The sequence below is a fragment of the Lithobates pipiens genome, unplaced genomic scaffold, assembly GCF_037356315.1.
Source record: "Lithobates pipiens isolate NorthernLeopardFrog02 unplaced genomic scaffold, aLitPip1_a1.2 Scaffold_1, whole genome shotgun sequence".
Taxonomy (NCBI): Eukaryota; Metazoa; Chordata; class Amphibia; order Anura; family Ranidae; genus Lithobates; species Lithobates pipiens.
In genome coordinates this window covers 50,441,503-50,466,082 of record NW_027507685.1, presented here as the reverse complement: position 1 = coordinate 50,466,082, position 24,580 = coordinate 50,441,503, and the positions used below count along the sequence as shown (strand labels likewise).

At 43.8% G+C, this 24,580-nt stretch overlaps 1 protein-coding gene across 2 annotated transcripts in view; it reads right to left on the bottom strand.

Annotated features, from left to right (window-relative positions):
- The window catches only part of RAP2C (RAP2C, member of RAS oncogene family), a 50,788-nt gene that overhangs the window by 16,609 nt on the left and 9,599 nt on the right, over positions 1–24,580 (bottom strand). For both annotated transcript variants that reach the window (XM_077493926.1, XM_077493947.1), the window contains one exon: positions 19,027–19,522. In XM_077493926.1, coding sequence (XP_077350052.1) covers positions 19,027–19,299 — 273 coding nt within the window. In that variant the 5' untranslated portion in view covers positions 19,300–19,522. The remainder of the gene's footprint in view (positions 1–19,026; positions 19,523–24,580) is intronic.

Genomic DNA, 24,580 nt, shown 5'->3' with positions numbered 1-24,580 from the left:
TATTCAAGAAGGAAACCCCTTTATACACCGCCTGTTCTGAAAGCTAGCTGTGGTGCTGCTGGGAAGGATGGAATGGATCACAATCCGAATTCAATCCTGCCCAGTTAAATATGCAGCCCAGTGTGAACAGGGAGAGTCCCACACCTCAGATCCCACCCCTCAGATCCCACCCTCCTAGAGCCTTGCTCTCTGAAGGGAATTCATTTAAAAATGAAGGAAACACCTTCATAATAACCTCCCATAGCCCTTCCTCTGAAGTTTTGCAGTAAGCCAGGGGTGTCCAACCTGCAGCCCAAGGGCCACATGTGGCCCAAGACAGCTATGAATGTGGGCCAACACAAAATCGTAAACTTACTTAACCACTTTCAGACCGGACCATTCTTTTGGTGGCATTTGATCACCCCTGCGTTTTTTATTTTTTGTGCTATAAACCAAAAAAGGAGCGCCAATTTTGAAAGAAAAAAAAAAAAAAAAAAAAAAAGCATAAAAGCATTATTTTTTACTATAATAAATATCCCCCAAAAATATATTTTAAAAAAATTTGTTTTCCCCCCTCAGTTTAGGCAGATACTTATTCAACAAATTTTTGGTAAAAAACAAAACAAACAAAAACATGCAATAAGCGTATATTGATTGACTTGCGCAAAAGTTATAGTGTTTACAAAATAGGAGATAGATTTATGGCATTTTTATACTAGTAATGGTGGCGATCAGCGATTATCGTGACTGCGACATTATGGCGGACACAGACAATTTTGACACATTTTTGGCATTAATACAGTGATCAGTGCAATTAAAATTGCATTGATTACTGTAAAAATGTCACTGGCAGAGAAGGGGTTAACACTAGGGGGCAGGGGAGGGGTTAATATGTATCCTAGTATGTGTTCTAACTGAAGGGGGGGGGGGGGGGAATGAGACTGTGCAGGGAAACTAACAGATCACCATCCATACTCTGTATGAACAGACGATCTCTCAGTTCACTGCTCAGAGAACCAGAAACTGAGTTTACACACACAGCTGCCGGTTTTCCGTGTACCCTGAGAGATCGAGACCGTCGGGCACTCGCATCGGCTCGGAGCGCAAGTGCCCCCTAGTGGCCGTTTATGCTACTAACGTAGCATAATGGCAATTCGTGCAGCCGAGCCATGCTGCTGCAGTACAACTGTGTCGGCTAGCTGTTAAAGCGGGGTTCCACCCTAAAGTGGAACTTCCACTCATCGGAAACCCTCCCCCCCTCCGGTGTCACAATTGGCACCTTTTAGGGGGGAGGGGGGGGTGCAGATGCCTGTCAAAGACAGGTATTTACACCCACTTCCGGGCATAGACTCCCACGGGAGTCTATGCCTCTTCCTGTCCCTGCGCGCTGTCTGCTGGGACACACACGGGTCCCAGAGACAACGCGGACAATTCCTATTGCGCTGCGTGACGCGTGCAGTAGGGAACCGGGAAGTGAAGCCGCAGTGCTTCACTTCCTGATTCCCTCACCTAGAATGGTGGCGGCAGCAGCCGAGAGATCGATCGGCCTCGGCATCGCTGGACCCCGGGACAGGTGAGTGTCCATTTATTAAAAGTCAGCAGCTTCAGTATTTGTAGCTGCTGGCTTTTAATATTTTTTTCCACAGTGAAATCCCGCTTTAAAAATGTTGTGTTTTTTTTTGTAAAAATGCATTTACACTTAGCAAACACTTGCGACAAAGAAAAATCTGACCGTGTCTCTTTACTGGACTTTTAGAAGTTTTATCTCTCCAAAGGAAAATACCTCACCCTTCACAATCATGCTTTATTCAGGTTTTCAGTTTTTAGCAGCATCTAAATTTGTGAGCAATTATTTTCAAGGATGAACCACACAAAGGGCAAAATGACCCAAATATCTGATGGGCATTCAAAATTCATTGAGAATTGCTACTACATCCATAAAATCAGATATTGATGTTTCTTAGTAAATGAAAATCAGTGTCAAATAGCACACTGGTTATAGGTTGCTCTCTTTTATAATAAAACAAAATATTTTGTAACATGAACACTTTTTTTACTCAGATTGATATATCCATCATTAAGGTTGCATTCACACCTGAGCATTTCAAAGTCAGGCGCTTTTACCACAATTTTGTACAGCTCACCAATGTGAAAGGCAGAAAAATGCCTGTAATTTGCCCCCAAGAAGCTCATGTTCTTTTTTTGAGCTTAGGAGGTCTTTCAGGCGTTTTGTTTCAGGTGATAAAATGCTCAGATGTGAACAGGTGCCATTGAAATGGATGGGATTCTGCTTGTTGGGCATCTTTCAGGCTTTTTTGGGGCATTTTATGAACTGAAAACACTCAGGTGTGAATGCAGCTTAAGGCTGGGTTCACACCACAGCGATGCGGGAACGCCGCAAATCCGCGGCGTTTTCCCACATCGCATGACTCCCGCCGGCAGTTCACACTGCCCTATGCGAACGGCTGGGAGTGTCAATGAAATGTTAATGACACCCCCAGATCCGTCCGCATATCGCAGTGCGATCTGCAGACTCGCACAGGAATCGGATCGCATGGTGTGAACACCCATGCGATCCGATTCTGTTGCGGACCAAAAAAAGGGTCCCGTGCGAGTTTGCTGCGGGAGCAATGCGAATTCAGCCATACTATCTGTATGGCTGAACTCGCATCGCTACGGAGATCGGATGTGATTTGCACTGCAGTGCGGTGCGAATCACATCCGGATCTCCCCCCGCAGCAGTGTGAACCCAGCCTAAGGCTTCATGTGCACTCAAACTACTTTGTCCGCCAGCTGAGGGAAACAGCAAAATCTTACTGGGATTTTAACACGTTTTGTGGCCAAAACGTTCCTTTCCCAGATGCGATTCTTCCACTTTCAGGAAAGGGAGGTTAAACCTCCTTTAAGCTCCTAAACTATCCTAAAAGCCTATGTATACATGGACACAGACTTTTATGGAGTTGCATTTAGGAGCTTTGACAAAAAAACGCCCAAAGCTCCTAAACTCATGTTTAGGAGGTGCTAATGTACATGAAGTCTAACTGCTAACTTGAGATCAGTCTGAATGTTTCTGCTCATTGGCTATCCTTATTGTTAGTGTATTTTACGTGCGCCCAAGACAATTCCTCTTCTTCCAATGTGGCCCAGGAACATCTAAAAGTTGGATACCCCTGCGGTAAACCACTACTCTTTGTCATTCTGCAAGACAGGAAAGACACAGGAGGAGATATGACACATTAACACTTTTTACCACCCACATGAAGGTCCAGAAACACCCACAGTAACCCTAGAACCCACCCACCCACATCAAATCCAAGAACTGGTACAAGTGACTCATAGCCCTCTCTGAAGCTACAGAGGCTCAAAGGGTGATGGGACTTGTAGTATCAGGACTAGGAAAGTAAGGGAACAGGAAGTCAGAGAACTTAGAAATTCAGCCCGAAGGATAAGTGACATTTAAAACCTGCTGTATACAGCTAGGAGAGTAAAGTTACACAGACTGTCAGCAGGGCTGAGATTCATTTACATACACAATGCATCTGTTTTGGGGAGGAAAAGCTGGAGTTCTTCTTTAACCATTGACAACTGGGCACTTAAACTCCCCTCCTGCCCAGACCAATTTTCAGCTTTCAGTGCTCTTGAATGACAATTACTCAGTCATGCAACACTGTACGCAAATAAATTTGTCCTTTTTTCCCCCCACAAATAGAGCTTTCTTTTGGTGGTATTTGATCACCTCTGTGGTTTTTATTTTTTGCGCTATAAATGAAAAAAGAACGAAAGTTTTGAAAAACGCATTTTTCTTTGTTTCTGTGATAAAATGTTGCAAATTACTAATTTTTCTTCATACATTTTGGTCACAATTTATAGTGTTACATATCTTTGGTAAAAATAACCCAAATTAGCAGATGTTATTTGGTCTTTGTGAAAGTTAGAAAGTCTACAAGTTGTGGTGCAAATCATAAAAAAATTGATCACATCTGATGTATTGGTGGCCAATTTCATTTCTTGCGACCCGAACAAGCCAGGAAAGTACAAATACCCCCCAAATGACCCCTTTTTTGAAATTAGACATTCCAAGGTATTAAGTAAGAGGCATAGTGAGGTTTTTGATGATGTAATTTTGTTCCCACAATTCTTTGCAAAATGAAAATTAAATTTTTAATTTTTCCACAAAATTGCCATTGTAATAGGTTATTTCTCTCACATGGCATGTGTATACCACAAATAATGCCCCAAAATAAATTCTGCTATTCCTCCTGAGTATTAAGATACCACATGTGTGGGATTTTTCCACAGCCTAGCCACTTAGAGAGGCCCAACATGCAGGGAGCACCATCAGGTGTTCTAGGAGCATAAATTACACATCTAACTAGTTGACTACCTATTACACTTTTGAAGGCCCTGGAGCACCAGGACAATGACATGTGACACTGATGTGGCACTGATGAAGAGATGGCACTGATGACACGCAACACTGATGACACTAATATGTGGCACTGATGACAGATGGCACCGACACGTGCCACTGATGACAGATGGCACTGATACCTAGCATTGATGACACTAATGACACGTGACACTGATATGGCACTATGTGGCACTGGCAACAGTGGGGACAGATGGGCACTTTATTTTCGTTTTTTTATTTTTATTATTTTTTTCCCCACTAACTGCTGCATCTCTCAGCGGTTCATCTCTCCCTCCTCAGACGCTGTCTCTGTGTGAGGAGGGAGAGCCGGCTATGAGAGATGATCTCATATCTTTACATATGAGATCATCTCCCATTGGACACGCCGATCGCGCTGTAAACGGCCGCTGTGATTGGACGCAGCCAGTCACAGATCGCTGTAAATGGCCAAAGGACACAGCAAGCACAGAACTTCCCCGATGCACGCTCGCGGGAGCGCGTATTGCCGAAGTAAACAGGAGGTCGTCCAGGGACGCCCTCCCCGCAGTTAGCATCCGCGCTGTAGCCGTCTTTTGGCTATAACGCGGGCGCGAAGTGGTTAAGGTGATGTTAAACCCAAAAGCAAACAAACATTGTAATGCAGCTAATTCTTAGAATTGATGGCTGCTTTAGTTTTCTTTAGGCTTTTCCCCTTAGTTTTACCTGGTGATCCAGCCAGTATGTCTTTTTTTGAACAGAACAAGCTGTCTTGCAGATGCAGGGATAAGACAAACCATTTACAACTCAAGGAAGTGCTTATGATGGTTTTCTCTATGCAAAACTTTTAGCGATGATCACTCCCCGTAGATTAACTACTTCAAATACCAGGCACTTACATCCCCTTCCTGCCCAAGCCAATTTTCAGCAATGTTTAAATGACAATTGCGCGGTCATGCTACACTGTACCCAAACATAATTTTTATCATTTTGTTCCCACAAACAGAGCTTTCTTTTGGTGGCATTTGTTCACCTCTAGTTTTTATTTTTTGCTAAAATAAAAAAAAAAAAAATTTAGAAAAAAAAAAATGTTATATAATGTTGTAAATAAGTTTTTTCCTTCACTGATGGGCACCGATTAAGGCGGCACCAATAGGCAGCACTGATAGCACAGATTGGCATTTTCCTGGTGGTCTAGGGTGGCATACCTGGTGATCCAGCGTGGTGGCAATCCCTGGTGGTCCTGGCAGCATCCTGTGTAATCTGTGCTAATAAACCGCCAGCACAGACCCTCCTTGTCAGGAGAGCAGCCGATTGGCAGATACGAGTAGAGGGGAGCCAGACACGAGTGAGGAAAAGCCGATCAACGGTTCTTCCCATTTACATCGTGATCAGCTGTGATTGGACATGGCTGATCACGAGGTAAAGAGCCTTAGTCAGAGGCTCTTTACCCAGATCGGTGTAGTGGTGTGTCAGACTGACACCACCTATCGCCGCGATGTGCACCCCCACGGGAGCGCAAGTATGGTCATCCTGGAGGGCCGTCGTATGACTTCCACACAGAACGAGAGCCACGCCGCCCAGCTGTCGTTTGACAGCCGGCGGGGGGGGAAGTGGTTAAAGCTGTCGTCCAAAGGTGCCCCTGCGCTCATTCATCCAGCATGGTGGCACTGTAATACAGGAGGCGTGTTACTGGCTAGATCACCAGGTGAAAACAGAGGGAAAGAAAAAAAAAAAACACACCCCAATGCAGCCATCATAGCCAAGGATTCGCAAACTGCAATGTACAGTAGCAAGAAAAAGTTTGTGATCAAACAGCCTTTTCATGCAATTCAGAGGATTAACCCCTTAGGTTCCACAGCAAGTATAACAAGCATGCTTTACTGCATATACAGATTGACATTACTGTTGTGGGTTTAGCAACACTTTAACTGCTTCAGACCTGCCTCCTGCACATACACGTCGGCAGAATGGCACGGCTGGGCACAATCACGTACCTGTACGTGGCTCTTTAAGTGCCCAGCCGTGGGCCGTGAGCGCCCGGTCCTGAGCACCGTGGCCGCGGGACCAGCGGACCCGATCGGCGCTGGTATCCCGCAACCGGGTTACAGAGCTGAAGAACGAGGAGAGGTCTGTGTAAATAAACCTCTCCCCGTGCTTCCTACTGTGGCTGTCACCGATCGTCTGTTCCCTTTTATAGGGAAAGACGATCAGTGATGTCACATGCCAGGCCACGTCCCCCTACAATAATAATAATAATAATAAAAAAACAAACAAACAAAAAAAAAACAACAAACAAACCCACACACAACGTCACACATAACCCCTCCTCGCCCCCTAGTGGTTAACTCTTTCACTGTCAGTGTCATTTACACAGGAATCAGTGCATTTAAATAGCACCGATTGCTGTATAAATGACAATGGTCCCAAAAATGTCTGATGTGTCCATCATAATGTCGCAGTCACAATAAAAAAAATATAAAAATAAAAAATAAATATAAATATATATATATATATATATATATATATATATATATATATATATATATATATATATATATATATATATATATATATATATATATATATATATATATATATATCCCCTATTTTGTAAACGCTATAACTTTTTCGCAAACCAATCGCCAATTGTGATTTTTTTTTTACCAAAAATATGTAGAAGAATACGTATCGGCCTAAGCAGAGGAAAAAAAATGTTTGACGATATATTTTTTGGGGATATTATAGCAAAAAGTAAAAAATATAGAATTTTTTTCAAAATTGGCGCTCTATTTTTGTTTATAAACGCAAAAATATAAAAAAAAACGCAGAGGTGATCAAATACCACCAAATGAAAGCTCTATTTGTGGGGTGGGGTGGGGGAGAATGCCAATTTTGTTTGGGTACCACGACGCAGTGCCGAATCGCAAAGAGGGGCTTGGTCCTTTGGCTGCAAATTGGTTTGGGGCTTAAGGGGTTAAATATGGCCTGTGTACAATTATTTTTTTTGGGTCATGTGCGCTATACCAAAGTCCGCAAACCCTTACAAATCACTTTGACCTACAGGTAAGCCTAGATTAAGGCTTACCTGTAGGTCCAAGAAATATCTCCTAAACCTATACGGTGTAGGAGATATTTACCCAAAGACAGCCACTGCTGTCTACGGCGCATGCGCCGTAGAGAGCGGCGCGCAGGCGCACTGGGCAGGCCACAGATCACGGCTATATGCCGCGAGTGTCGGTTCCCATGTACATGCCTTACAGGGTGTGTTTTTTAGATATTTTTTTTTTTGCCTTTACTTCCTCTTTAATGAGACTGCTTCTTTGTAACTCTTCCACATGCTGCATGGCGAGGGTTCCACATTTCAGCGAGATCACAAGGAACATGCTCTGTGCGCCTTCCCCATCTCTCTATGAAAGACAGCAAGAACCTTATGGCTGTAAGGTCTCTGAATGCTTGACCTATATATTCAGCAGGATTACTGTCAAGAGAAAAAGACATGATTTTTCAGACTTAAAATTAGGCAGTTTTATTTATTGAAGGTTTAAATGTAGTTTAGCTTTCTTTACTAAAAGGGTCTGAGTCTGACCCTTTGGCTTGTGTCAAAGGTCACCTTAAGTCAGGGAACCAGTATATAAAAGGTCAGGCAGTAGACTGGACAGCAGCTGTCAGAATTTACGAGACCTCTGAACACCCAAAAATGAGCTATGGTGAAGTGTTAGGCCTTTTGCACACCAATTCCACGTACTGTATTTGCTGGCGTATAAGACTACCTTTTACACTTAAAAAAAATGCCCAAAAATCGGGGGTCGTCTTATACGCCGGGTATACAGGTATACAATGCTGCCCGATGGATGTCAGCCCCCAAATGTCTGCTAATACTGTATGTGGCTGCAGCTACAAACAGTATACGCCGTTGAGCCAATCCCAGCGAGCGATGTATTCTATTAAGTGAGAGAGACAAGGGCTGACGATGCTACAGCCTCTGCCAATCCAAGCAGGCGTTGTATTCATTAAAATAATACACCGCTCACCATACTTCCCTGGGTAAATCCATTCACTGATCTCCTACTACTATACATCCTGCTGTTTGCCTTTGAGGTCCCAGGCACCCAAGAGGGACAGGTAAATCTGGGACATATGACAGGGGGGTTATTAAATGCATTTTGGTAGACAATTCCCATAGAATGTAACCCAAAAGTGGTATAGGTTTGGTTAGTGAAAAATTCTACTTTCCAGTGTTGTGGCATTCAATAGATCTGTTTGTGCTATTATTGTTTGATTTACTTTATGACATAACACAGCAAGGCGGATGAGTAGTTGGCATTCTTGCTTTGTATTTTTTAATCGTTCTAATGTTTTTTTTAAATGGTGTTGCCTCAGAAGGGGGGTAGTCTTATACCAGGAGTATTGCCCAAAACCTATGTTTTCACTTGAAAAATAGGGGGTCGTCTTATACGCCCTGTCGTCTTATACGCCGGCAAATACGGTACACACGACTGGACTTTCTGGCAGAATAGGTCAGACAGAATCATTCTAGGGCCGAAACAACTAATTGATTAACCACTTCAGCTCCGGACCAATAAACACCTTAAGGACCAGAGGTCTTTTTGCAATTTCGCACTGCGCTGCTTTAACTGGTAATTGCGCGGTCATGCAATATTGCACCCAAACGAAATTTGCGTCCTTTTCTTCCCACAAATAGAGCTTTCTTTTGATGGTATTTGATTGCCTCTGCGATTTTTTTTTTTGCGATATAAATGGAAAAAGAGCGAAAATTTTGAAAAAAAAAGATATTTTCTTCTTTTTGTTATAAGAAAAATCGAATAAACTAAATTTTAGTCATACATTGAGGGCAAAATTTATTCAGCCACATGTCTTTAGTAAAAAAAATGTCAATAAGCGTATATTTTTTGGTTTGCGCAAAAGTTATAGCGTCTACAAACTAGAGTACATTTTCTGGAATTTACACAGCTTTTAATTTATGACTGCCGATCTCATTTCTTGAGGTGCTAAAATGGCAGGGCAGTACAAATCCCCCCCAAATGACCCCATTTTGGAAAGTAGACACCCCAAGGAAATTGCTGATGGGTATGTTGAGCCCATTGAATATTTATTTTTTTTGTCCTAAGGGATTGAATAATGACAAAAAAAAAAAAAAAAAATTTTTTTACAAAAAGTTGTCACTAAATGATATATTGCTCACACATGCCATGGTTATATGTGAAATGACACCCCAAAATACATTCTGCTGCTTCTCCCGAGTACGGGGATACCACATGTGTGGGACTTTTTGGGAGTCTAGTCGCGCACGGCACCCCGAAAACCAATCACCACCTTCAGGATTTCTAAGGGTGCACATTTTTGATTTAACTCCTCACTACCCATCACAGTTTCGAAGGCCATAAAATGCCAAAATAGCACAAAACCCCCCCAAATGACCCCATTTTGGAAAGTAGACACCCCAAGCTATTTACTGAGAGGCATGTTGAGTCCATGGAATATTTTATATTTTGCCAAAAGTTGCGGGAATATTACAAACTTTTTTTTTTTTTGCACAAAGTTGTCACTAAATGATATATTGCTCACACATGCTATGGGCAGAAGTCAAATTACACCCCAAAATAAATTCTGCTGCTTCTCCCGAGTACGGGGATACCACATGTGGGGGACTTTTTGGGAGCCTAGTTAACTAGCTACCTAGCGACACTAGCGACACTGATGCAGCGTTCAGAAAAATTATCGCTTAGTGACACTGGCAAAAGGGGGTGAAAGGGTTAACTAGCGGAAATCAGGGGGTTAAAACCATTATTGGGTAGTATATCGGGGTACCTAGCGCTATAAAAACCTGGCGGTGAACCTAAAAAAATAACTAGCTACCTAGCGACTGTAGCGACACTAATGCAGCGATCAGAAAAACGATCGCTTAGTGACACTGGCAAAAGGGGGTGAAAGGGTTAACTAGCGGCAATCAGGGGGTTAAAAACATTATTGGGTAGTATATCGGGGTACCTAGCGATATAAAAACCTGGCGGTGAACCTAAAAAAATAACTAGCTACCTAGCGACACATGCAGCGATCAGAAAAATGATCGCTTAGTGACACTGGCAAAAGGGGGTGAAAGGGTTAACTAGCGGCAATCAGGGGGTTAAAAACATTATTGGGTAGTATATCGGGGTACCTAGCGCTATAAAAACCTGGCGGTGAACCTAAAAAAATAACTAGCTACCTAGCGACTGTAGCGACACTAATGCAGCGATCAGAAAAACGATCGCTTAGTGACACTGGCAAAAGGGGGTGAAAGGGTTAACTAGCGGCAATCAGGGGGTTAAAAACATTATTGGGTAGTATATCGGGGTACCTAGCGATATAAAAACCTGGCGGTGAACCTAAAAAAATAACTAGCTACCTAGCGACACTAGCGACACATGCAGCGATCAGAAAAATGATCGCTTAGTGACACTGGCAAAAGGGGGTGAAAGGGTTAACTCTAGGGGCAATCAGGGGGTTAAATCTTTATTGGGGGGTGATAGGGGGCTACCCTGGACCTAACACTAACTGTCCTGACAGTTTTTACTGTCACAACTGACACTGAATGCATTGATCAGTAAAGAAATGATCAATGCAATCAGTGACACTGTGACTGGGGGGGGAGGGGGGGCGGGGGGGGGATCGGGGGGGGTTTGTGTGCCTGTGTGTACCTACATGTCAGTGTAGTGTTCGTGCAGACTTACTTTTACTCTTCTCCTCGTAGTCCGGTCAAAAAGACCGCCCCGAGGAGAATGACATCACTTCCTCCTTCCTGTGTAAACAATACACAGGGGAGGAAGCTTCTCATTGGCCAGGAGCGATCCAGAGGGGGTGGCCGAAAACGAACGGCCATCCCCTCATCACGGAGCGCTCCTGGACCGAATCGGACCGCCGTAACCAGCGGGAGGGGGTCCGATGGGACCCCCCACCCGCTGGAAGGCAATCACGTAGATGTACGTGATTATGCCTGCCTGTGCCATTGTGCTGACGTACAATGGCAATACGGCGGTCCTCAAGTGGTTAATCGACAACTAATCGATTATCAAATTAATCGATTATGACGGCCACTAACATAATGGGGTTAAAAAAATAAAATAATTAGCCCTTTATAGTACAAAGAGAGCAAATCGCTACTGTAAATATTACTTTCACTGTCCCATATTAAAAAATGAACCCCTTACAGTAGCGATTATTTGCTCTTTTTGTACTAAATTTTAGTTTTTTTTAACCCCATTATGTTACTAAACATCTCAGGCCTGGGTCACACCTCTGTTTTTTGGTGCTTTTTGCAGAAACAGACTACAGTTCATTTACATGGTTTCCTATGGGACACGTTCACATCCATGATTTTTTTCAGCTGCTGCGTATTTGGAAAAGACAAGGACTTTTTTTTTTTTTTAACACAAAACGGTGCTATTTTGTTTTTTTTTGGTTCAATACATTTCAATGGAGAAGCTGCAGAAAAGCATGTAATAATGCGTTTTTGCAGCAATTTGTGTTTTTTAATCTGCCCAAAAAAAAAAAAAAAAAATGTAAAAATACAAATAGCAGCAAAATTACCTTTTTTCCCCCCTTTTTTAAAGGGTATTAACCGATTATTCGATTAAGCGAAACAATAATCGGCCAACTAATCGATTATGAAAATAATCGTTAGTTGCATCCCTAAATCATTCTGTCGTATATTCCGATCGTGTGTGGGATAATCCGATCGTTTTTCTTTTCAAAATTCAGACGAACCTAGAAATAGAACAGGTTTCAAATCTGTCCGACTGACTCAATTCCTATCGGGAAAACCATTCGTCTGTATTTTGGTCCGACGGACCAAATACGACGCAAGGGCAGCTATTGGCTATTGAACTTCCTTTTCTAGTCCCGTCGTACTTCATCACATTCAAAACAAATGGGACTTTCTAATAGACATTAGTTCGTTCGTTTGGAAGTCTGTCGAAAGACCGTCGGACCTTTTCTGGCAGAAAGTCCGGTCGTGTGTACGCGGCATGAGCCGTCTAAGTGCAGTGTGTCCCTCCCAGTGTTTTAGTATGCCCAGAAGGGACACGTGCAGCATTCAGCCTGGTTGCCTGCAGCCTGTCAAAAAGTCTATGGCAGGCTGTGGCTGGATAAGGCTGAACGCCATACCATGTGGTACTATGCATCTTTAGAGCCCTAAGCATGTAGGCATGTTTTTAGACCTCATGTTGCACAAGGCATTGTAGCACTGCGCTTCAGAAATGTAATGTAAAAATTAAACTGTGCACAAAACGGCTACAAAATGACGACGACGTTTTCCAATTCTACAAAATAGCTAGCTCTAATTTAGGGATGAGGCATGCTTCAAAAGGCGTTTCTGCCAAACCCACAGCATTAAGGGAGAAGGGCAGGTTACAAGACTATTAAGAAAGGAGAGACAAACCACACCGTTAAGAGATATGACTGGTTCAGAAGAAACATTAGCTTGAACAATAATCAGGGCATTATCATTAAAGTTAAAAAGCACAGTGCATGATGACAGTCCTAATGCAAAATTAATGTCAACACTTAACCACATCTGCCCTGTGAGGGGGGAGGAACTGTAGTACAGGAGGCAGAGTTCATGAAATGCAATGGGGTTCAATACTTTAAAGTACAACTCCAGGAAATGACAAAACACTAGCTTTCCAGTGGGCCCCATCTAATGCATACGTTTATATGTTTGCAACAAAAAATTGGATCATGGATCCAGAATTGTCTTTTTTTTTTATCGTATAGCTAGAAGCAGCCGACCAAAAGCATACAATGCTGCTGCATACAGATCCATATAAAATGTAGGTATACTTAGATGCACATGAATGGGAAGAAACAGGTTTGCTCAGATTAGAGTGTGAACCTACAATTGCTTGCAGGATCATCGCTGAATGTTTGGGAATTGGAGAATATGCCAGGAAAGGATTAAAATAGATAAGCAAATTTCCCAAAGGCATAGCAATGTTTTACATATGCTTTGGTGAGATGTCAGGGGTCCCTTTCTCAACAGCCTTAGTTGCACTGAAGATGAATGGGCAAGAGACAGCGGCTCCTCTCCATTCATAAATTGAAGCATTGTAAACAGTTTACAATGCTTAGTTATGATCACTGACTGTGTATTTAGAAAGGAAGGAGCTGGAAAATAACAGATTTACTGGCTCCTTCCTGAAAAATCCTGGACATGGGGGGACCCAGAGAACAAGGAGCACAGAGGGGGACAACCGGGGGTGATCGGTGCGGCGGCTGGGGCAGTTACAAGCACCTACCTAAAAAAACAGTCCAGAAAAATCAGTCTCTGCCATTTGAAACTCCATTATTCAACTGAGGATAAGGTTATCCAATCCCTTCACCAAGTGAACCCGCCACCACTACAATAGGTTGTAGTCTGTAGTCTTAATGAATATGTCCAGGTTGGGGTCATCAGCAGGGGATGTACAAAGGAACCACGTCAGGAACAGCTCTAGAGCATCCAGGAGACACCACCCAAACAACGATCGTGCAGTCAAGTCGATGCGTTTTGCAGTCTGCTTCCTCAGGACCTTTATATCTTGACAACAGTAGGCCTAACAGTCCTGAGGAAGCAGACTGTGAAACGCATCAACCTCGACAGAACAGTACAAGACAACATAGCTTGGCCAATGGCTTATATTTACACACTAGCTTTTTGGTCTTAATTTTATCTATGCTATTTAAAACGCGTTTTACAATGAATAATTATTTGATATCATTTTGGTTGCTGCTTTTGATACCCTTAAAGTCCGTAAAATTACTCCTTTTTTTATGTTAGTAACATCAAAAAAGGCCTCAGGTCCCATAATGTGTCTAAACCATCACGATAGAGACCCTAGGTGTCAAGTTTTGGAGAATAGAAAAGATTGGTAAACATTGGGGGGGGGGGGGGGGGTATTTTGTGAGAAGTTTGAGCCAAATGGATATATCCTTCTGGATATTTGAGACAAAGGGTACTTTTTTAGGATTAAAGGTAGAGTTTGATCTCAATTGTTTTGTTTCTGATAGGTAAATTATTTTCCCCTCGCTGGTTGTTTTTGATTTATCTGATTTTTATGTTTTTTTAAATTTTTTTTTTTTTTATGCATTTTTTACGTATGCTATGAATTTGTGTATAGGTTCATTACTGCATCGGGTGGCTGCGGGTGACATGACATATGAAGTTTTTATTTTGAATAAAATGTAAAAAATATGAGATCTGTATATTAGAATATACATTTAGTAGTGTTACAGCTGTGCTGACACTGTTAGTTGTTTTTTTTTGAATGATAATGTCAATAGAAAACTGCTTATGCATCATTTACTGCCTTTTGTCTGTGACAAGTGACCCCTATGCCGTTCTGAGGAGAGATTCTTAATTCGTTTGCGGTCTGGCTTCCATGCAAGCTGCACACTCGCCGCCGACAGGGCATCAGTGTTGGCATAGCAACATTTACCTTTAAATATTCTTCCTCCCCGCTGACGAGGTCTTGTAGGAAGTAATGCGTACGAGCGGAGCCATGGATTCTGACCTCACCTGCTGCCATTCGAGTGGAGTGCGTGTTCCTTCAGACCGCTGCCTGCGGATCTTATGCCATTTATGTGCCGTTACAAGATGAGGATTCTTGTAAGGCCCCTTTCACACAGTATGTCCGTATTTCATCAATCCGCTTGATAAATCAATCCGCTTGATAAAAAATTATATCTGTATTGCTCACTAGAATAATTCTTAGAACCCCGAAATAAATATTAAGTAGATATAGATATATATATATATATAGATATACATAGATATACATCTCTCTCTATATATATATATATATATATATATATATATATATATATATATATATATATACCGTATATACTCGAGTATAAGCCGAGATTTTCAGCCTCTTTTTTGAGGCTGAAAGTGCCCCCCTCGGCTTATACTCGAGTCATCGCTGTCTGCCCGCTCGATCAGCGTGTCGAGCAGACAGACAGCGGCCATTCTGATTCAAAAGCCGCGCCTCCGGCTCCGCCTTCGCCTGTGATAGGCGGAACACTGAATTTCCCAGCAGCCTGTGTTCCGCCTATCACGGGCATCCGCTCATCCTCGTACTACGGACGAGGATGATACGACGTCCGTGATAGGCGGAACACAGGCTGCTGGGAAATTCAGTGTTCCGCCTATCACAGGCGAAGGAGGAGGCGCGGCTTTTGAATTTTACAATGGCCGCCGACGAAGAGGGCACGGGACGGAGGCAAGGCAAGGCACGGCACGGGACGGGACGGGACGGGACGAAGGCAAGGCACGACACGGGACGGAGGCTCGGGACAAAGGCTCGGGACACAGGTAGGCTGGACACACACACACACACGGATGGAGACACACACACACGGATGGATGGATGGATGGAGACACACACACACACAGGGATGGATGGATGGATGGATGGAGACACACACACACAGGGATGGATGGATGGATGGATGGAGACACACACACACAGGGATGGATGGATGGATGGATGGAGACACACACACACAGGGATGGATGGATGGATGGACACACACACACACACAGGGATGGATGGACGGACACACAGGGATGGACGGACACACAGGGATGGACGGACACACAGGGATGGACGGACACACAGGGATGGACAGGCATGTCTCACCCTCGGCTTATACACGAGTCAATAAGTTTGCCAGTTTTTTTGGGGGTAAATTGGGGGCCTCGGCTTATATTCGGGTCGGCCTATACTCGAGTATATACGGTATATATATATATATATATATATATATATATATATATATATATATATAGATATACATCTCTATCTCCGAGACCCTAGAGAATAAAATGGCGGTTGTTGCAATATTTTAATGTCACACTATTTGCTCAGAGGTCTTTCAAACGCAATTTTTTTGTTAAAAAACATTTAACCACTTGCCGACCGCCTCACGACGATAGACGTCAGCAGAATGGCACGGGCAGGCAAAGTAACGTACCTTTGCCTTACTTGCATCGCGTGCCGCTCCCCACCCCCCCCCCCCCCCCCGGTGCCCAAGGCAGTCGGCATCATTGCAGGAGCGATCCGTGCTGAGGGGTAGGCCACCGATTCATGGCCACCCCCTCACGATCGCTCCCGGCGAATGAAAAGCTTCCTCTGCTGCTGTAATGTAAACAGCGGCAGAGGAAGTGATGTCATCTCTCCTTGTTTAGCCTTTTCCCTCCGGCTCCCGTGGAGAGAAGACATCCAAAGTGAGTTGCACCAACACAACACTTACAGTAAAATACACAGGCACACATTTCACCACTCAATCGCCCCCCTGCACCCCGTCACAGTGACACCAAGCAGTTTTTTTGTTTTTTTTTAACTGGTTAATGCATTGGTGCATTGTAACTGTTATAAGTGGTAGGGCAGTTAAGGTTAGCCCCCTTTAGGTCTAGGGTACCCCCCTAATAAAGGTTTAATCCCGTGATCACCCGTCGAGCCACACCCCCCGTCGCCAGTGTCACTAAGCGATCATATTTCTGATCGATGCATTAGTGTCACAGGTGACGCTAGTTAGGCAGGTAAGTATTTAGGTGCGCCGTCAGCTTTTTATAGCGTTAGGTACCCCCATATACTACCTAATAAAAGGTTTTAACCCCCCCGATTGCCCCCTAGTTAACCCTTTCACCAGTGATCATCGTATAACTGCTACGGGTGACGCTGGTTATTTTTTTTTTATAGTGTCAGGGCACCACCATTTATTACCTAATAAAGGTTTAACCCCCTGATCACCCAGCGGGTGACATAAGTTAGGTTTTAGGGTCTGCATCGCCCCAGGCAGCATCAGGTTAGTGCCAGTACCGCTAACACCCACGAACGCAGCATACACCTCCCTTAGCGGTATAGTATCTGAACGGATCGATATCTGATCAGATGTATACTAGAGTCCCCAGTGATTTAGGATTCCCAAAAATGGAGTGTTAGCGTGATCAGCCCAGATACCTGCTAGCACCTGCATTTTGCCCCTCCGCCCAGCCCACCCAAGTGCAGTATCGATTGATCGCTGTCATTAACAAAACACTAAACACATAACTGCTGCGTTCGCAGAGTCAGGCCTGACCCCCAGTGATTGCTAACAGTTTTTTCGGTAGCGTTTTGATACAGTCGCTGACAACCTAGGAGCTTTTTTTACCCGAGTTTCACTAGTGGCACTAGTGTACCACTAAATTTAGAGCCCAAAATGGCAAATCGAACACAACAGAGCCCTAAACGGAGTTGTGGTCCCTGCCAAGGTCAGGTGTACCAGACCCCAATCATCTTCTGTCGTTGAGGTGAAAGATCTGCAGGTCCCTCGTATGGAGCAGAGCAGTACTAGTGCCAAAACAGACAAAACAGTAAAGTTAGCTAAAAAAAATTTGTATAATGTGAAAGATGTTATGTCGCAAGAATTATGATCTTTATTTTAAATAAAAAAAATAAAAATCATGATTCTTATTTTGGCCAGAATCGTGCAGCTCTACTAGCATTACACTTTACATTATATACAGAGTCTAATCTACTCAAGTGTTACTAGTATAGGTGGTGAAAGGGGACAGATCTTAAAGTGGTTTTAAGAGCAGAATTTAAATTTTTTTTTAAATCTTAATGCATTCTATGCGTTAAGATAAAAACTGTGTGCAGCAGCTTCCCTCATACTTACCCGAGGTCCATCTAGATCCAGCGATGCTGTCTGGGACTCCCCTCCTCATTGGCAGAGACAGCAGTCCAGCGCCATTGGCTCCTGCTACTGTTAAAGTCAGTTAGCCAATGAGGAGAGAAAGGGGGCTGGGCTGCGGCCCTGTGTCTGAAAGGACACAGGGAGCTGCGGCTCGGCTCTGTTGCCCCTATAGCAAGCTGCTTGCTGTGGGAGCACTCAACAGGAGAGGAGGGGCCAGAATCGCCAAAGATGGAAACACAAAGAAGAGGATTTGGGCTGTTCTTTGCAAAACCCGACAGAGCAGGGAAGTAGAACGTTTGTTATGAACAAAAAATTAAATAAAAAAAATACAATTCAAATGAGACTACCCAAGGCCACAGTACATAAAATACAAGACAAGTAAATGTTCAGTGTGCTTATTGGCTGTAATAGTGTGAAGAGAATATGAAAGAAGATGTCCACGCCCTTAACATGCCCTATTGAAAGAGGTTACCACAATAAAAACAGAAAATCCCTTGACATCTGATAAATGTAGAATAGTGGGAGACTCCCGTTTTACAACATGAAACAGCAGCTGCATGGGCCTTTATAGAGATAAGTTGTCAAACTTGCAAAAACACTTTTTCATCACCCTAGTCTGTGTCGATCCACGTCTAAGCAACGGTTTGTTTTCTTATTGAAAATAGCAACATTTTAATGCATTTGCCATTCTGGTTAATTCTAAATGATGAATAAAGGATGGGGGCTGTCAAGAACAATTTTGCCATTATCACTACCATATGCCCAAATGGAGTATCATTGCCACCTAATGATTTCAAAAGAACTAACCAAATGGAATTTGCTTTAAGGTGCCGTCATTACACAACATAACACAGCTGGAAACCTGCCGACATGCGATAAGGCTGATGTAGCCCACAACCCATTTTAGAAGGAAATTTGTCTGCAGCTGAAATCCTGCTCACCTGGAATGACTGCTGATTCACCAAGCTATACACTAAGATAAAGCCCTGCCCATTCTTAATGTATAAATCCCTCATGGAGGCAAACTGCTCTGTGCCAGCTGTATCCAGGATCTCCAGTACAGAGGGTGAAGAGTCCACCTCAATCTCCTTCCGGTAGAAATCCTCAATGGTGGGGTCATACTTCTCAATAAAAGTGCCTGTAACAAACTGTACAGTCAGGGCTGACTTCCCAACACCTCCGCTGCCCAACACCACCACTTTGTACTCCCTCATGGACCCAGAGAGGAAGAGTCAATCTGTACATGCACTGCAACACGACAGCAGGAGGAGAGGTGTTAATGTGATGGATGGAGTTTCAAGGAGGTCATATCCTCTGTCAGTAGGAAGTGTCCACCGGAGGTTGTGTCTTTAGAGAACGCAACGTCCCAATGTTTCGTGGATGAGGCCTTCCACCGCAATACAAGGGCAGCGACACCTTCTCTATCTCTCCAGACCCCTGTGAATATTTAACAAAAAGAAAAAAAATGTTATTCCCAAAGAAGGCAAATAGGAAAACCGCAGAATTATTTAATTCCCAATAACAAAACATATTGGTGGCTACTTTGTCTTTTTTTTCTTGCAATATGATCCTATAATAACCACTCATGTCAGCTGCATGGGTTACAAAACAAAAGTCACCGAGTCAAACATAAGCAGATCAGGGGTTCTGACTTCACTTGCTTGTTTGGCACAGCGATTCAAAATGCACTGCAGTAGGGAGACACAACAGAAATAAAATATTTTTCACCACGCTGGAAAGTTTGTAGTCACTGCTTCACAGAACTCTGACCCTCAGAAATACCAAAGTTGACAGCCTTGACTGGAGGGGGAAAAATAAAAAACCCTTCTCCCAATGTTTATTTACCTCAGAAAGACAGAGAAAGGCCATTCCTTGTCTGCATCCTCTCCAGACTGAACCCTCTTTACTGCCGGATGCACCTTTAGGCCAGTCACAGACAGTTCAAGAACCAGACAAAATTTGAACCATGTATGGGCAGGCTGAATGTACCCTAGTTGATAGATCAATCAACTTGGGTGCAACCAGCCTGCCAGATTTACTTGTGATTATCACTAGCAGCTGCTATAGCCACTAGCAATATTCACTGTCTTCTCACAGCAGGAGGGATTCCCCTGTCAGCACCCCATACACACTATTACATTTTCTGCAGATTTTCCAAAACCATTTAATATGAGGTCAAACCTCAAGCGTTTTCCGATTTGCATGCAATCATGCAGGCCCTTGCACTACATGGTTTTGGTAAATCTGAAGACAAAAATCTGCAGAAAATCTAATAGTGTGTATGGGGCCTTAGAGTTATTTCTTATCATGGAGGTGTCTAGGAAGGCTCACTGTGAAGGCACAGGCAACAGTGAAGATCTGGAATGGGCCTGAGCTGTCCCTACTGAAGGAACTAAAGCAGTTGGGGTGGAGATATTTTCAGTATAGATTAGTTTAAAGTAGAAGGAAAGGCAAAACTTTTTCTTCCGTTTTTGTTTAAATGGAAAGGAACTGCAACACCTGGTTTTTGTTGCCGTCCATGTTACCATTGGGACGATTTAGCCTCTATTTGTCCTGATTACTTCCTTTTGTGGCTATGGCACAGGGAGTTGAGGGAAATCTCCCCGTGATGACGCAAATGGCAAAAAAAAAAAAAAAAATCTGACAGAGGTAATAACCCTCCCTTACATTATCCAAAATAAAAAGACAAAAAAAGTTTTGGCTTTGGTTCTACTTTAAAGAGGAAGTAAACCCCTTCAAACCACTTTGACCTACAGGTAAGCCTAGATTAAGGCTTACCTGTAGGTCCAAGCAATATCTCCTAAACCTATATGGTTTAGGAGATATTTGCCCGAAAATGGGCACCGCTGCCTACGGCGCATGCGCCGTAGACAGCGGCGCGCAGGCGCACTAAATGCGGCAAATCCAAGAATGGATTTGCCTAATTTGTCGACTCCCGTGCGCATGCGCGGGAGTGACGTCATCGCGGCTTCGCCGCTGTCATTGGTCGGAGCTGCGAGACGCCACCAGCAAGATGGATGCGGCGGACTACAGGGATCAGCGGCGACTTCGCATAGTAGTCCATTATGCTTTACCTTTGCAGGGAAAAAAAGAGGAAGTAAATCCATCAGGGTTTACTTCCTCTTTAAGAAGGCCAGAGATGGTTGGTCAGTGTCGCGTTTACTATAAAAAGGTACATTTGGAATTTAAAGGAAACCTTTCAAGACAAAATTATGAAAGCTGCCCCTACTGGTGACTTCTGAAAACTAGCTGCCTCGTTGTCAACTAGACCCTCTGGCTTCTATACACTGGGTCAGCATAATGGCCAAGAAACTAGCTTTTTCAGGAAAAGGTCAGTTGTGCAAGCCCATGAATTTATCTCATTTCAGGTTTACTTTAAGTGAAACTACAGCCTTTTCCACCATCCTTTGTCCAGTGCAATAAACTTATACAGCCAGCAGCTTAAAGAGGTTGTAAACCTCCCATTAATGTTTGTACCTATGGGTAAGTCTAGAATAAAGCTTACCTAGAGGTACTGCAACATCTCCTAAACATGTACGGTTTAGGATATTTTACTGTATACTGCTCCGATAATATAATCGGTGCATGAGCTCTGAAGGAACAGCCGCCCGTGCCATTTCTCCAGGAGCACGTGGCATGACTGGCAGCTCCCGCGCACATGCGCAGAGTCCATACGCTCGGAAGGAAAACGGGCAAAGATGGATGCGGCCTGCAGCAGAGACGACTCTGGCTTCGTTTGCAGTTAAGTGTCATTTATATGTGATGCACACTAGCACAGTATAGACATGTGCAGAGTAAAATATTTAGTTTCGGAATTTCGTTTTCGTCCGAAAACTTAATTTATTTAGTTACTCCCGAAATTCGTTTTTATTTATTTCGTTTTTCGTTCAAAAATTGCATTCGTCCGAAAATCCACATGAATTACGGTCGAATCTGTCTTTGAAGGCTTATGGTGTCTGTCGAATGTATAAAGAAGATTCGACGGAGCTAGTATATAGCATACTTTAGAACCCTATTAAAGTCTATGGGACTCCAACGTTCAAAATCTAAAGTGCGAATTTTAAAGGCCAATTTGCAAGTTACTGTCCTAAAAAGTGTTTGGGGACCCGGGTCCTGCCCCAGGGGACATGTATCAATGCAAAAAAAAGTTTTAAAAAACGGCCGTTTTTTCGGGAGCAGTGATTTTAATAATGATTAAAGTTAAACAATAAAAGTGTAATATTCCTTTAAATTTCGTAGTGGGGGGTTGTCTATAGTATGCCTGTGAAGGGGCGCATGTTTCTGGTGCTTAGAACTGTCCCTGCACAAAGTGTCATTTATGCAGGAAAAAAAGTCCTTTAAAATAACTCGCAGCTATTATGAATTGTCGGCTCCGTAATACAGAGAACACTCATTGAAAGTCATTGATAAAAAAAATAAAAAAAATAAAAAAAAAAAAAAATAAAAAAAAGCGTGGGGGTCCCCCAAATTCAATTACCAGGCCCTTCAGGTCTGGTATGGATATTAAGGGGAACCCTGCCTCAAATTTAAAAAAAAATTGACGTGGGGTTCCCCCTAAAAATCCATACCAGACCCTTTATCCGAGCACGCAACCTGGCAGGCCGCAGGAAAAGAGGGGGGGACGAGAGAGCGGCCCCCCCTCCCTCCTGAACCGTACCAGGCCACATGCCCTCAACATTGGGAGGATGCTTTGGGGGTCTGTGACCCCTCAAAGCACCTTGTCCCCATGTTGATGAGGACAAGGGCCTCATCCCCACAACCGTGGCTGTGGAGGTCTGCGGGCGGGGGGCTTATCAGAATCTGGAAGCCCCCTTTAACAAGGGGACCCCCAGATCCCGCCCCCCCCCTGTTTGAAATGGTAAGGGGGTACAAAAGTACCCCTACCATTTCACAAAGAAAGTGTAAAAAATGGTTAAATAAAACAAACACACTTTTGAAAAATTCCTTTATTAAAAATATAATAAAAAATAAAAAAGATTCCAGCGGCGGTAATCCACTCTTGCTATCCTAGCGACGGACGGTCATCTCTCCAGCGATGGCTCATCTCATCCAGCGCAGCGAATCCATCCTTCTTCTGTCTCCGTGGAGGAGACACTGCAGGCATTCCGGCGGCCTGACGTTTCTTATATACGGAGGGCGGGGCCACCCGTCACCTGACCCCGCCCCCCTCTGACGCAAGGGGAAACCCAGGGTTCCCCGTGACGTATGGGTGACCCCGCACCCCTCTGATGTAACACAGGCAGGTTTCCGTTACATCAGAGGGGGGCGGGGTCGCCCATACGTCACGGGGAACCCCGGGTTTCCCCTTGCGTCAGAGGGGGGCGGGGTCAGGTGACGGGTGGCCCCGCCCTCCGTATATAAGAAACGTCAGGCCGCCGGAATGCCTGCAGTGTCTCCTCCACGGAGACAGAAGAAGGATGGATTCGCTGCGCTGGATGAGATGAGCCATCGCTGGAGAGATGACCGTCCGTCGCTGGATAGCAAGAGTGGATTACCGCCGCTGGAATCTTTTTTTTATTTTTTTATTTTTAATAAAGGAATTTTTCAAAAGTGTATTTGTTTTATTTAACCATTTTTTACACTTTATTTGTGAAATGGTAGGGGTACTTTTGTACCCCCTTACCATTTCAAACAGGGGGGGGCGGGATCTGGGGGTCCCCTTGTTAAAGGGGGCTTCCAGATTCTGATAAGCCCCCCGCCCGCAGACCTCCACAACCACCGGCCACGGTTGTGGGGATGAGGCCCTTGTCCTCATCAACATGGGGTCAAGGTGCTTTGAGGGGTCACAGACCCCCAAAGCATCCTCCAAATGTTGAGGGCATGTGGCCTGGTACGGCCTGCCAGGTTGCGTGCTCGGATAAAGGGTCTGGTATGGATTTTTAGGGGGAACCCCACGTCAATTTTTTTTTAAATTTGACGCGGGGTTCCCCTTAATATCCATACCAGACCTGAAGGGTCTGGTTATGGATATTTAGGGGGAACCCCACATCAAATTTTTTCTTAAATTTGAGGCAGGGTTCCCCTTAATATCCATACCAGACCTGAAGGGCCTGGTAATTGAATTTGGGGGACCCCCACGCTTTTTATTTTATTTATTTATTTTTTTATCAATGACTTTCAATGAGTGTTCTTTGTATTACGGAGCCGACAATTCATAATAGCTGCGAGTGATTTTAAAGGACTTTTTTTCCTGCATAAATGACTCTTTGTGCAGGGACAGTTCTAAGCACCAGAAACATGAGCCCCTTCACAGGCATACTATAGACAACCCCCCCCCCCCCCTACGAAATTTAAAGGAACATTACACTTTTATTGTTTCACTTTAATCATTATTAAAATCACTGCTCCCGAAAAAACGGCCGTTTTTAAAACTTTTTTTTGCATTGATACATGTCCCCTGGGGCAGGACCCGGGTCCCCAAACACTTTTTAGGACAGTAACTTGCAGAATCTTTTCTCTCTGTCAAATCTTTTTTCTCTGTCGAATATTTTCTCT